Here is a 14,410-nt window from a genome sequence, read left to right as displayed (position 1 = left end):
TAGAATATGCTGATAAGCTACTGCCCATAACATCTCTTGTAGTCGCCGGCGTTCTCGCCCTATTCCTCCTAAATGTGTTGGGCTCCCTCCGCCGGAGGTCGAGCCACAAGCTCCTGCACGCCGTCGTGTTGTTATCCTACACTCTCTCATACACACTGGTGAGCTACACACTCGGGCGTATACAAGACCCCGACAACTACTTCGTCGAGTTCCCCGTGTGGGCAGTGTGCCTCCTCATGCTCCTCGGCGGCACTGACAACCTCATGGCGTACGACCTCCACGACGTCGACAACTGGAAGAGCTTCCAGGTTAAGCACCTCTTCAAGGGAGGATTGGTGATTTACATTGTTCTAGCATACGGCCGGGCGGCCGGTGCCAGAATACAGAAGACACTTTGGGCCATCTTGCTCGTCAATGTCCTCCAGTCATGCTTGCGGATCAAGTCCATGAGGATGGCGAGCAAGTCCAACCTGCTCTCCAAGACCGTGAAGCCAATCGTGGAGTACATGAAGCGCGAGGACCAACTGGCTGGTAATGAGACCGTCAAACCTGGAGAAATGGAAGGCTACCGGTATATCGTCGCAGGTGAGCATAGACCAAGAAATTATGTCAAGAGCAAGCGGATCAGCAGGCATCAAGGTCGCTTTTTTTTCCCTTTCCTGGGGGATGCATCAAGGTCGTCGAACGGGAGTTTTGTTGTAATTGAAGACCCAGACTTCTTGACCGTGGACAAGATCTGGCGTTGCAAAGGGAGCTTGCTGCATGCCCCATCCGTGCATGCCCCATCTGAGAGGGGCCTGCGGCTTAGGGACTTGTGCCTCTCCATGGCACTGTGCAAGATGATCAACCGAAGGTTCGTCGGCTGCGAGCTCCGCGAAGCAGGGCTTACGAAGACACGTGAATTTGTGTTCCAAGGGCTGCTTGCCGGGGAAAAGCCATATGAGCGGGCTTTCAGGGTCATCGAGGTAGAGCTTGGTTTTGTGTATGACTTGTACTACACAAGGTACCCTTACCTCTACCGCAAGGTCCGCTACTTGGCGGTTTGCCTCCCTGTCACCATGGTCATTCTCTGCTCCTGGCTCACCTACCAGCTCTTCAAGGAACACAAGGATCCTACAAAGGGTGAGAACGCCCCTCTCCGCACCACTGTCGCCTTGATGGCTGTGGTGACATTCTTGGAGGTATTCCAGTTGTACCTGCACATGGCCTCGGGCTGGTTCAAGGTGGAGTTGATCCGAAGCTATGTCACCAAGTATAACCAACAACCGATGGGCCACATCCGTCATACAATCATCAGCCTTCTTCTGAGGTTGAAGACACTGGGGCCATGGGAGGGCAAGCTTGGGCAGTACTCGCTCCTCCAAAATTACAATGCCACACGTCGCATTAGTAAGTGTATTCACTATCTGACACTCTGCCTAGTTGACAAGGCCAAGAAGGGGCGCAAAAGAGGGGATCTTGTCAAGTTGTCCACGCAAGTGAAGAAAGTAGTCATTGATTCCCTCATCAGAAGCCAAGGTAAACTGACGAACGGGGAAAAGGCGCTGCAAAACAATGGGGAGCTATCATGGGCATGTGCGGCTAGTGACAAGATGCTCATCCATTCCATACTGGTGTGGCATGTCGCTACAACCATTTGCAAGAACCAGCTTGATGCCGAGCCGACCAACGGTAGCAGTGCGGTCGGCACAGCTGCGCCCTCCGTCCAAGATAGCAGTGCGGTAGCCTCCAGCTTGTCACAGTATTGTGCATACCTCCTCGCTTTCTCGCCGGACCTCCTGCCGGGTCACAGCTATGACTCGGAATCCATTCTCGATCAATCCATCAAAGATGCACGTAATTTCGCACCACTCAAAGGCACCAAGAAGATGAAGGATAAGTGCAAGATACTTCTAAGCACCAGCGACAACAGCATCAATGACGATCACCCTGTCGCTCAGGGCGCTCGGCTTGCCAGGCAGCTGATGCAGATCCAAGACATGGCGAGCCGGTGGAAAGTGCTCTCAGATTTCTGGGCAGAGATGATGCTCTACGTCACACCGTGTGACGACGGCCAGGCACGAGCGCACCTAGAGGCCCTGGCGAGGGGAGGGGAATTCATCACGCACCTGTGGGCTCTACTCACGCACGCCGGCATGCTGAAGCGGGATTGAGATCAGGTGACATGCCTTAGCCATGTCACGTGTGAACAGTGTGGTGACATGCACCTCTTTTTTCACCGTCGGATCTAGATTAGATGGTAGGATATCACTGCTACAGGAACCACCATCTACAGTGCATTTGCTACAGGATATTGGCACAGGACATTGCTACAGTCATGCGCTACAGGACCATCTACAGTCGCGCGCTACAGTGTTTGATCGTGTGTGTTCATTTTCAATCCTACGGCCTACGGTGCATGTCACCATGATGCGTGACATGCCTAAGGCATGTCACCTGATCTCAGTCCGCTGAAGCGTCCGCTGAATGGATCAGAGGCTGCCTGATCAATCCAACCCCAGCACTATGCATATGCCCATGCGAGACTGTAACTGGTGACGAAACATTGTATTTCCACTAGAGTGTATTGTTTGCTTTTACATATGCGCTATGGTCAACTTGTTGCTCTCAGCAATCGTTTATTGACTTCTCAAACTTGCGCTTAACCAGATACAACAGTGCAAACATGTTTCTAGGTAATCAATTCCTGTCACAGCCTAGAACAATTCCTTACACGAGGAAGTCACGACTCAGGAGAACCTCCAGTGACAAAGATCCTCAAATAAGACTCCATTACAGAAAGGAAGGAAGAGAAAAACAACTATATCTGGTGCTAACAGTACGCTTCTCTTCCAATTTCTACAGTAAAAAATCTAAGAATTTCAATTGAGGAAACAGGAAATGGAAGAAATTAACCAGAAAATGCAGGAACATGAAGACTGGGTGGTTCTCTATAACTGGCGTGTCTCCAGAGTGCCGTCAATTTTTCACAGGTGAATATAAGGCTCATGCTACCTGTTTTCCTTTCCTAACTCTATCTAGTTCAGCCTCAGCTATTTGAAGTGATGATTTCAGTGTAGACACTCTCTCTTCTAGCTCCTCCACGCTGCCCCTTTTCAGGGTGGGTGTGTATGGTGCAAGGAAGTGCTTGGAGAAGTTTTTGTAGAGCTTGAACACCACATACCTGGAGAAAAGAAAAAGGAGCCAATTATCTTTCAAGTACTAACAAAGTAGAAGTTTCAAAATGCTAAGTGGATTTCTTGCCTCCTCTGGGAGCAATGGCAATTTGGTGATATTGAAGTCGTCGTACAGCATATGAAACTGATCAACATACTTTTGTTGCATCTTTACCCGTGCTTTTAGCAGTTTCGACTCAACAGCTGCAAAGCGATGACACATTAGTCTATAGAAATGCACAGATGCAATGAAATACGTTCGAAATGAATAATTATAGTGCAGAGTTCTTGTTTTGTCCAGTACATATAAGGATTCTTTTCTTTAACACTACAGAATCCCTATTGAGCCAAAGTTCATCAGAAACATGATTCTCTGCTTGCACACTATGGGTTTATGCTATTCAATCAACTAACTGGTATATTTAATTTCCAGGAAAATCTTAACACGGTAGATTTGCCAGGTAACACAAATTTCGTACTAACCTTCCTCATCAAAAATAACTTGATTGATTATAATGTTGTGTGCATCGATCTCAAATTTCGCTAACTCTTGCACCAATCTCTCCGTTTCATACAGTGAAAGAAACTCAGGAATACAGACACAAACAAAGGTTGTCAAGTCCTGAGAAGAAAACAAAAAATAAGTCAGAAGGGGATAACTAAGGTTAGGTGCTCTCAATTATGAGACATAAATAAATGGTAAAATTAAGAGACAAACCAGCATGATTGAAAATTCTATGCTGATCTTATATGCCTAAGTTGAAACAATTGAAGAACATTTGACAGGCTTACACAGCTACAGATGCATGCATAATGTATTCCATATACAATGTTTCGCAAGGCACCAAAAGCTACAGTTACAGCTCACGGTTGCTCTATAGACAACGGTAACTATAAAAACGTTTTATTCTAAGCATACCGTGGAATGGTTCTGTTCCCTATCAACAAATTTAAATTTGATAGTTTCGCAGGAGCAACAATAAATAACTGTGAATACAAGCCTAGACCATAATTCACATGGGCTATAGCTGAGTATTAATTGATTTTTGTGTGGTACATGCCCATTATCAATTGTATTCTCAACTTTTTGCATGTAATGCATGACTGCGTAAGCATAGTTCTTCCAGTGCAGTTTGGCTTAGTTTAATCTTCTACAACTGTCACTTGACGGGGCAACACAGAACAGAGACTAAAGTAAAGTAATAAACATTCTATCATGTCAGTACATAAATTTATTTGGCTTTCATAAAGTTGGTAGTCTTACGGGTCTTTAAATTGCCTGTTCACTTGCTCAATCACATCCTTCATGCCTTCGATCCTCCCAAGCATTGCATCCTCGTTCAATTCATCACCAAGACCAAAAAGTCGAGTGGCCTGTCATGGTCACATATTGTTGTTTTTATCTCAGTTAGTGCAATTACAAGTTTGTACGACATGTTAAACTACATATCAAGGGCAGATTACCATTTAACTTCAATACAGTGGAACAATGCTACTATAAAGTCATCACGATTATTGTTTTAATTTCTACGACTCAACATATCAAGCAATTAAGTAACCATATTTTATTTGTGATGTCATTAATTCCTCAACATCTTGCAGCAGAACAGACTTCCACTGCTATTTATTTTTTGGAAGTTATTATACAATGTACTGTCAAGACGAAATGAATAAACACAATATGTTACTTAGTTCCCAGAAAGCTAATTAACATCAGAAGAAAAGCAACACGACCATGTGCATACATGTGTGGCCAATGTGACAACAACCATTCCAATAAGTTGTATTTTTTACAATGTACTGCCATGATGGTATGAACACACACAGTATGTTACTTAGTTCCCAGAAAGCTAATTCAAATCAGAAGAAAAGCGGCAACCGTAGTTTCCAATAAGTTGATTTTTTATAAGATTATTAAAGGATACCTGATTTATCAGACCACCAAATCTATTTTTTAAGTCCATCATTTTCTCTAGACCCTTCTCCAGTGTTGCAGGGAACTGCAGCAATCTTAAAGTATGCCCTGTAGGAGCAGTATCAAAAACTACAACAGAGTAGTCCATTGTTTGAACTAATCTGCAGTAAGAGGACAAAAGTTAAGACTCTGGGAGTTGCTGGAACTTGAGCAGTGTGCTGAATAAGAAGTCTTTTTTATGCAAAAGAGAAGAAAGCGAACACCAAACTGGAGGCTATAATTACTTCAGCATTTCAGCAAAACTCATAGCTTCATCGACTCCTGGAATTGCATTTGTCAATTCTGAAATAAATCCTTCCATTCCTTCATTGCCAAAATCATCATTTTCTACTTTGGGATCAATTTCCTGAAAAATAAGCAGTGGAAGTGGATTAGCCAGAAGACCTTTTCCGGTAAGAGGAGTGAAGTCTTTATCTTACTGAAAGAGTCAGACTAATGAAAGTGGAAAATCCAAATGATAAAACAACAAGGGTAACTATAAAACTGAAGAAAAAAAAACAAGATACCAGGTAGCAATAGTCTGCAAAATAAAATTATGACTTCAGTAGAACCTGTTGTATATGGTGTATCGCAGTCAATAACTGAATATCTTGCAAAAAAATCTTTGTAACATGTTCTTAGACGGAGGGGATGTAAAACATGGATCGTAAAGGTTATGACAACTGAAGCAATAACAAGAGTTGTACTAACCAAAAGTCCTCTTTGCAATGAATCAGACATCTTATTTTCTACCTTCCCAGGCATAATAAAAATGAATGAAAATGCTAGATAATATGCTTTTTATACAAGTCAGGCACCTTACTGTCTACTACAAGTCCATCCTTAATAAAAATGTATAAAAAGGAAATTTCTAAACAGCGTGTTTAATTCCCACTAGTCAAAGACCTTTCGAAGGAACATATAAGGTGAAATCACTACTGTATTACTTATTCAAGCAAATGTAGAATCTGCATTCGGAAGGTTGGTGAACATAGAGGTCCCATCACTAGGCAACAAGCCACATATCAGAAGTAGAAACAAAAGCCGAAACGAGTCCAGAATTGGAAATTTCCACTTTTAACAGCCATCACGAGGGCCTCTGGTAGAGATGCATCTCTAGTACTTAGTTTCCTACCTAGAGAATTTTAGTGATAACGTAAGGATATTGTAGTGACACTCCCTCTCCTCTCCGCAGTACCATCACTATGGTCACCCCGAATTGGGTGAACCTATTAGGCCGATGGAATCACCTAGCCACGGGCATGGAGTGTCAATCGACGCGAATACCAACGAATTGGGCCGACTCGAGCGAGCCGGCGGGGAGTGAAAAAGAAAAGAAAAGAGGGGGGAGAAAAATACTATAGCATTACCATGGCGTAGAGGTTGGAGAATCCCTTGACGAGGGTGGGGAACTTTGTGAAGCGCTGCTGGAAGGCGTCGCTGAGGTTGTGGGCGGGGTCGGTGGAGATGACGAGCACGGAGCTGCGGACGGAGGCGAGGAGGATGGAGACGATGGAGCTGCAGGTGGTCTTGCCGACGCCGCCCTTGCCGCCGACGAAGACCCACTTGAGGGTGTCCTGGTCCAGGAGGTTCCGCACGGACGGGTCCGGCATGTCGCCGGCCTGCACCACCGCCACCGACGACATGGTCGCGCTGCTCCGATTCCGCGGCGGGGGGACGTCCGGGGCGGGCGAAAGAGATCTGGAGGGGGGAAGAGAGCCTGGGAGGTGAGGACAGGTGGTACACGACACGGCACGAATCGTCTAGTCTAGTCTAGGTGCAAATTTCTTTCCCCTTGGGGACATTTTCGCTTCGGAGTACTTTTAGTCCAAAGCAAATATTAGAGCACAAATATGCCTCGCTAATTTATACCAGCACAAATTTGTGCACATTTCTTCACAAAGGAGTAATAAAAGTCCTATCAGGATGGTCATAATGGATAGTATCATATAGTAGTATCATAATAGTATCATGCATATGATACTTATCTATGATATTATTTCTATAGTGGGTGCTATTATTGAGTAATATCATAATTTTCTGCCCGCATCCCACCCCAAACAAACTATCTGTTCTCTGCCCGCTCTGAGAGTTGGGCGTGTTGATTGCCTATATCCTCCTCGGTATAATTATTTTTCTAAGTTTGAAAGTCGAATAACAAATATTGCTCCTCGTAGACTATGGGGTGATAGTGATAATGAGGATGAGGATTATCTCCCGTCACCCTTACCTCCTCTTAGTATGGAATGCGATGACATGGTAGAGTTGGGCCAGGGTGAAGTGGCCACAAGCCTGATAAATGTCAAGTCCATGACCGTTGTTACTACTACTGTAGCACAAGAACGGTCTGCAATGTCTGAATTTGTATCTTCTAACAAATCTGTTGTGACATATGCCGGGGGAAAAGTTGGGGAAATTAGCCCTTCTGCTCATATATCCGACGATCGGGTAGTGCAAAATGGTCTGGAGGATAAGGAGGTGGAGCAAGAGTCTCTGGCCACACCTATTGCTCCCAATATTCTGAACAAAAGTTCTCTGTCAAAAGGTTCATTTTGTTCTTCAATTCGTTCTTTTAGATTCCGCATTTACATTTACAAACAGTTCTTTTGTTACTAAAGAATTAACTGAGGATGTTATACATGTTAACGGTGAGGAGCAAGAGACTCCTTTTAATGACTTACGTTTGTTAACCCATATATCCTCTACTTCAGATCGGGATACTCATGGAGTTGATTTGACTGAACTTGCAAGTGCCAAATGTGGCCCTTTTTCAGATGCATCAAGAGGTTTATCCATAGAACTGGGTCTGGATGGTTGCAATACTGTTATGAATCATACTAATGCTCCTTCCTGGCAAGGTATAAATCACAGCAACCTCATACTTTGCTTTCAAATATCAATAATTTATCTTATCCTTCATGTCCAGTACAAGGTACCGAGAAACGGATGGGTACATGGATTTATCTTGGTGAACGATTATCAACAGATGATGTTGTTGCTTTTGGTGGTATCTCTCCTCCTATAGAGGGGGGGGGGGGCGCTCAAGTGCGCGTATACGTTCTCAACCTAATGCCGGTGACACTCAGTTGGACCGAGCGCAAAGATTGGCAAACTTCAGGGATATTATTTCTCCATCTGGTGCATCTAAAGCCAAGATTAACACGAAGAATTCGATCCCAAACCAAACGAGCCTGATATGACCAAGAACAAAGGTTCTTGTTCAGGTAATTTTGAAACATCTAAGTTTTCAATTGCATCTTTATATGATGATGTAATAGTATCACGTGCACAAAAATTAGGAGTTTCACTTGGGGCTACACCTAGTTCGGTTTCGAAGGTTATAAAAAATATTAAGGACAATGACAATACCAGAACAATCATTATGCTATCCAAGAATTTAGAAGATAAAAACAAGGATCAGGTGTCCAAACATACTTCAACTTTTGATCAAGCTTTTGATCTATCCCTAATTTAATGAATGAAGAGGATAACAAAACTGAGGAGGCAACTGAGCCTTCTTTACGGGAAACAAAAATTACTAGGGTCTATAAAAGAAGACCAAAGGTGCAACCAAAAGTGGTTCGCAGAAGTGTTCGGCTGAGCAGTAAAAAATAATTGTTTTCCGATGAAAGGAAGTTTTTGGGGGGATTTAGGGACACGGCTAAACATAATTTTGTGAATGAAACCATTAGAGAACTAAAATTAGACTTCTTTGTGATTCTAGAATCTGGGAGGGATAGCTTCTCCGCTCCTTTTTTGAAACATATATCTGGAGGTTTGGATTTCCAGTGGTACTGTATCCCTCCAATAGGGAGATTAGGAGGTATTTTAGTAAGTACAAATGCGGATACTCTTGAAGAGCAGAAAATAGTTGCGGGCGATTGATACGTCCCAAGAAAAACTATGGCGCTCTCCTCTCCCACCCCTCCCACCTCCTCCAACCCTAGCAATGGAGATCTCTAGGCGGTGGCGATTTCTGGCCGGTGGAATTCAGCATGGACGCTCTCCTGCATTGGGACTTCTCCCCTGGTCTTGCAGTGGCCGCTCAGGTTCGTCGCCGTTTTGGTTCCTCGGTACATCCATCTCCCTCTTCTGGATCCAAGGCTTTCTTTCTGGTGGTTTCCTTCTCTTCGGCCTCTTTTGTGTTAACGGAAGAATCTGTGGGTTTGGCTCTACAAAGTTGTATTAGAGGATCGGCACTTTGTCTAAATGTCTTTCACTTAAGTGATCGAAGATTCAGATTTTCTGTTTCATCCAACAAAGTTGGGCACTTCATTTATGGTCTAAAGGATAGAATTTGGCCAGATTTCATATGTCACTTTTCTTTGTATCGTGGTGATATTTCACTCTGTGTTCCTGAGAACAAAGATGCATGGTTTTCTTCTGATCACTTGGTGGATATTGCACAACGAAGCCCTACCCTATATTCTACAAACTTGGAAGTTCTTGCTGAAAGTGCACGTCAGGATCCTTTTTCTTCTACCTCTGAGTTGGCCAAATTTGGCTTTGCCCCTATGGGGAAAGCAAATGTATCTGCATGCCTGGATGATTCCTCCTCCCGACGATCACCATCGATGATGTGTTTTGGCCAGTTCAAAGTTTCAATCCCAACAGATGAGGAGATTACTCGTCAGTCCTTGTTTGTCGGATCTGAATGTGCCAAGATGTTATGTCAGAGGTTACCAGTTCAAATTTTGAAACATCTGGAAGATCTTAGGCAAGCAAAATATTCGGAGACAGAAATCATGGAAATGTTAAATATCCCCTTGATCCCGCCTAAAGATTTGGTCTTTCAGTTTATTGGTTGTTGCTACAAATGTGGGTTGACTGATCATTTGCGGCCCAGTTGTCCAGGTGTCTGTGTGAATTGTCAGCATATAAGTCGTAAATGCGAGGGTTGTGTGCTTAAGGCCCAGCCCAAGGAAGTCCAGCCCAAGAGTGGAAGTTCTACCGCCAAGGCAAGGATCTGTTTCAGCTGTGGCCAGTCAGGGCATTTTGCAAAATCCTGTACAGGGAAAAGGAAACAGATTTGGAGAATTAAAACACATTCTGTTTCTCGAGGCCGGACCGATTTATTGGGTAACAAAATATGGGTTGTTAAGGGAAAAAAGGATCTTACCCCTTCCATGCAACAACACTCTGCACCTGCCCCTGCTCCAAGCACTGTCGTTACTCCTTCCTCCTCTACTGTTCTCTCTGTAGCTGACGCAGACGACGCCATGGCGAACTTCCCCGTCAACCCGCTTGCGTTCCTGCCAGAAGGAATGACAGTTGATCATGGTCCTCCAGACAGAAAGGTACGCACAAATCTGGTGGTGCCTGCAGTAGCCCCTCTTCACAATGATAGAGTGATGATAGCGGAAACAAATAGATTCATTCCTATCCAACATAGAGATCAGATGAGGGAGGATCTAAGAGATTTACTAGTAGAAGATGGGCACATTGTCAATATTTTGATGATCATCCCTTTGGCTTAGGAGTCTACACTTTCCCATATACTATTACTGCAGATGTTGTGGCTGGGTTAACATATGAGCTAGATGAAGTTACTACTATAAATTTTGTTAAGCATAATGAAGCAAAGAATATAAGGCTGACAACCTTTGGCAGAGAGACATGGCTTCTGTATTTAGGCTTTCCTCTAGACTATCAGACCACACAATATATTCATAGTGCTGTTGAAGACTTTGGGCTGCTGTCCATTTGGGATAATCCCAGGGGTAACACAAAAATTGTGCTTGTCAAGGCTTGGATTGTGGATCCAAAGTTTGTACCAAAAAGTCTAGTAATGCATCAGTTGGGAGGGGCCAGGCGTTGCTGGACAGTGCCAGTCATTATGTTGAGGCATTCTAACTGGAATGCCCATGAGGCTTATGTTCCACCACCACCAGCAGAACCTGAACTAGGCAATGGAGATCCTCACCCTCTGTATGGCCCTGATGTAACTGCAGAACAGATATACCAACAACAACTAGCACTGTGGTGGCAACAGAATCAGAATTTTGCTCTAGGAGGACATCAGCAACATGGCCATCAGCATGTGCAACATTTTCAAGTGCAACCTTTGCAACAATTTTTTCCTGACCAAGCTAACCCTGTACCAGATGTGCAAGAGCAGCAACCACCTCTGTTTAATTTTCAGACTATGCTTGCTGAACAGGGTGCTCACTATACTGATGGACTACCCCCACCTGCCACAAATATTGCTGACAGTCCTATGCAAGCATGGCATGATAGTATTTCTGCATCTAGCTCTTCAGGTTCCTCATCTGCAGCTGATAATATGCTGATTGATGAACAGAATGTCCTGCAGGTTAATACTGTGATTCTTGGTGAGGGAACCTTTGAGAATTTGCATGCTGAATTATGGGCAAGAATTACTATGGCTAGAGCTGTTATGAACACAACTTCTGCACCTGATGCACTCATGGATAATTGCAGGTTCCTTTCTTTTAATATACAGATGTCTGCCTCCATGCTCCATGAGATGGTTGGAGAATTCTTTTCCCTCCATCAAGGAAGAAGAGTCTCTAGAAGAGTTTCTGATCAAGACAGTCCCTCTACTGTCCAAGAAATATCTCCACATGCTCCTGACAGTTTCATGAATATGCGGCCGCTCTCCACGAAGTTAGGCGAGAAAAGGAAGGGTATATCTACTGAAGCCTCTACATCTGCTACCCCAATCTGCACTACTATGGTGAGAAGAAGCACAAGGAGCAATAGATTCCAGGGTTTTAAATCAAAGAACCTCTCTGAAGCAAAACCTGTTATATCAAAGGTCAAGCCCAGGAAAACACCAACAATGAGGGAAGTTAACAATCAGACTGGTGATTCTAGCTCTACTGCAAGTGATATGATGGACATTCCAGCTACACCTGTACCAGTAATCCAATCCATTGGTATCAATCTCTGTGGAGTCCCCCCTGAAGAACTGTCACCTGAGAAGTTGTTGGCCACTTCCAAGGACAAGACTGAAGATTAATTCTTTTAATATCTCTGTCTTATCTGTTTATCTATGAGTATTTTCAAGAAGTGGTTTGTATTATGCTGGAATATTCGTGGTTTAAATTCCAAGACTAAGCAACTTGCTTTAAGAAACGTGATTGATGAATGTGGCTGTGATGTAATATGTCTGCAAGAGACCAAGAAAGAATCCTTTGATATGGCTTCTATTAAATCATGTAGTCCACCATGCTTTGATGATTTTCTGTACATTCCTTCAAATGGGGCATCTAGGGGGATTATTGTTATTTGGAAAAGCTCTGTTTTTTCTGGCATGATTATGCACTGTGAACCTTTTGCTATGTCTGCTCATTTCACCTCCACTACATCAGCACAGACATGGACTCTCATTAATATATATGGGCCTTGCACTGGTGAATTGAGAAATGATTTTCTTAAATGGTTGTTTGACCTGAATATTCCCTCTGATGAGGATTGGTTAATAATGGGAGACTTTAATTTTATCAGATCAGCTGCTAACAGAAACAAACCTGGGGGGTGTATAGAAGATATGATAATATTCAATGATTTTATTAGAGAACAGAACTTGACTGAACTTCCACTCAAAGGGAGAAAATTTACCTGGAGTAATATGCAAGATAATCCTCTTTTAGAGCAATTGGATTGGTTCTTCACCTCCCTTCATTGGACCTCTGTTTATCCAGCAACTGAAGTGCTCCCAAAAGGAAAACCTACATCTGATCACATTCCATGTGTTGTATCCATACAGACAAGTATTCCCAGTACTAAGGTATTCAGATTTGAGAATTACTGGGTTGCACATCCTGGATTTATGCAGACAGTTGCTGATAGTTGGAACAGACAAACTCACAAAGCAAATTCTGCTGCTAATCTTAATGCTAAATTCAAGAGGTTGAGATATGATCTCAAATTTTGGAGCAAATCAATATCCAAATTAAAGATTTGCATTGAAAATACAAATAGTGCTATCTCTCATATAGATGCCATTGAAGATGCTAGGGGTTTAACTATTCCAGAGGCAAATTTCAGAATTATCCTCAAAAAACATTTGATTAGACTACTCAATTATCAGCAACAGTACTGGAAGAAAAGGTGCACTATTAGATGGACAAAATTTGGAGATGAGAATTCCAAGTTCTTTCATAATATGGCAACGGAAAGGCATAGAAGAAATAATATTGCATCTATTACAACAGATAATGGTGTAGTTGTTACTGAGCATGAAGATAAAGAGAATATTCTGTTCCAAACTTATAAAAATAGGTTGGGCACTTCCACCAACCCTCCTATGCTGTTTGAGTTAGCATCATTAATGCAGCCTACTGCTGGCCTGGAAGAATTATCTGTGCCTTTTACTACTCAAGAAATTGATGCAGTTATCAAGAGTATGCCTAGTGACAAAGCACCAGGTGACATAGGCATCCCAAATGGGCCTGCCGAAGATAGTACCCGGGGTTTACTGAAGGCCCACTACCCGAAGAATAAGAAGATTCGGGAGCCCAAGATATATTAAGGAAAGTTAGAGTTGTAATAGGAAGTGTTATTTGTAATCTGACGGGATGAGTTAGAAACCGTCCCGAACTACGTAACTTGTACAAAACGAAACCCTCGACTCCGCCTCCTATATAAAGGGGGAGTCGAGGGACAAAGAGATCATCGAATCTACTTGTCAACATAACCCTAGTTTTCATAATCGTCGAGTACTTTTCGCCTGAACCTTCGAGATCTACTTGCCCTCTACTTCTAGCAAAACCCTAGTCTACAACTCGTAGGCATTGACAAGTTAATCCTTTGTCAATTGGCGCCGTCGCCGGGAATTAGAGGTTGCAAGGAGCCGATCTCGATGGCACGTTCAAGATCGTCGACTTCGTCGGTGGCAAGCAATGCGATGGATCGAGGTAACAAGGAAAAAACTGATCTAGTCGATTTTATTCCTCACCCGCCCTCCCGTATGGATGCATGTGCCTATCTGGAGGAGCCCATCATCATGACGTTCGGAGAATTCCGATTTGGCGTCAACAAGGAAGGATCCTACCGTCTCGAAGTTCCGATTTCGTCGGAATTTTCAGCGGTCGATTCTAACTTTTCGTCGAGTGACGAGGAGTTTTCGTCGCCACGCTTCGTCGACAACAAGGCAAGCGGAAGGCTCGCCAAGATCTTCGGCAACACATCTTTCGAGTCGTCTGCTGGACTCCTCTATAAGCGACGACTGCGACGAGCGTCGACGGCCTCAACTTCATCGACAAGTCATGTCGCCATCGGAAAGGTCTTCACCACTCTATACGATGGTGTCACCAATCCGACAAAAATCAATATG

At 43.6% G+C, this 14,410-nt stretch overlaps 1 protein-coding gene across 1 annotated transcript; it reads right to left on the bottom strand.

Moving 5' to 3' along the window:
* Window positions 1–2,588: 2,588 nt before the first annotated feature.
* LOC124652939 (ATPase GET3A-like) lies at window positions 2,589–6,805 on the bottom strand. Its single transcript, XM_047191987.1, is given in 8 exon segments — window positions 2,589–3,141; window positions 3,143–3,163; window positions 3,244–3,359; window positions 3,639–3,778; window positions 4,420–4,529; window positions 5,081–5,231; window positions 5,355–5,476; window positions 6,480–6,805. Coding segments are annotated over 8 exon segments (1,092 nt in total). The 5' UTR covers window positions 6,756–6,805; the 3' UTR covers window positions 2,589–2,985.
* Window positions 6,806–14,410: the final 7,605 nt, after the last annotated feature.

The sequence above is a fragment of the Lolium rigidum genome, chromosome 5 (genome assembly GCF_022539505.1).
Source record: "Lolium rigidum isolate FL_2022 chromosome 5, APGP_CSIRO_Lrig_0.1, whole genome shotgun sequence".
Taxonomy (NCBI): Eukaryota; Viridiplantae; Streptophyta; class Magnoliopsida; order Poales; family Poaceae; genus Lolium; species Lolium rigidum.
This window is presented reverse-complemented; position numbering and strand designations above follow the sequence as displayed.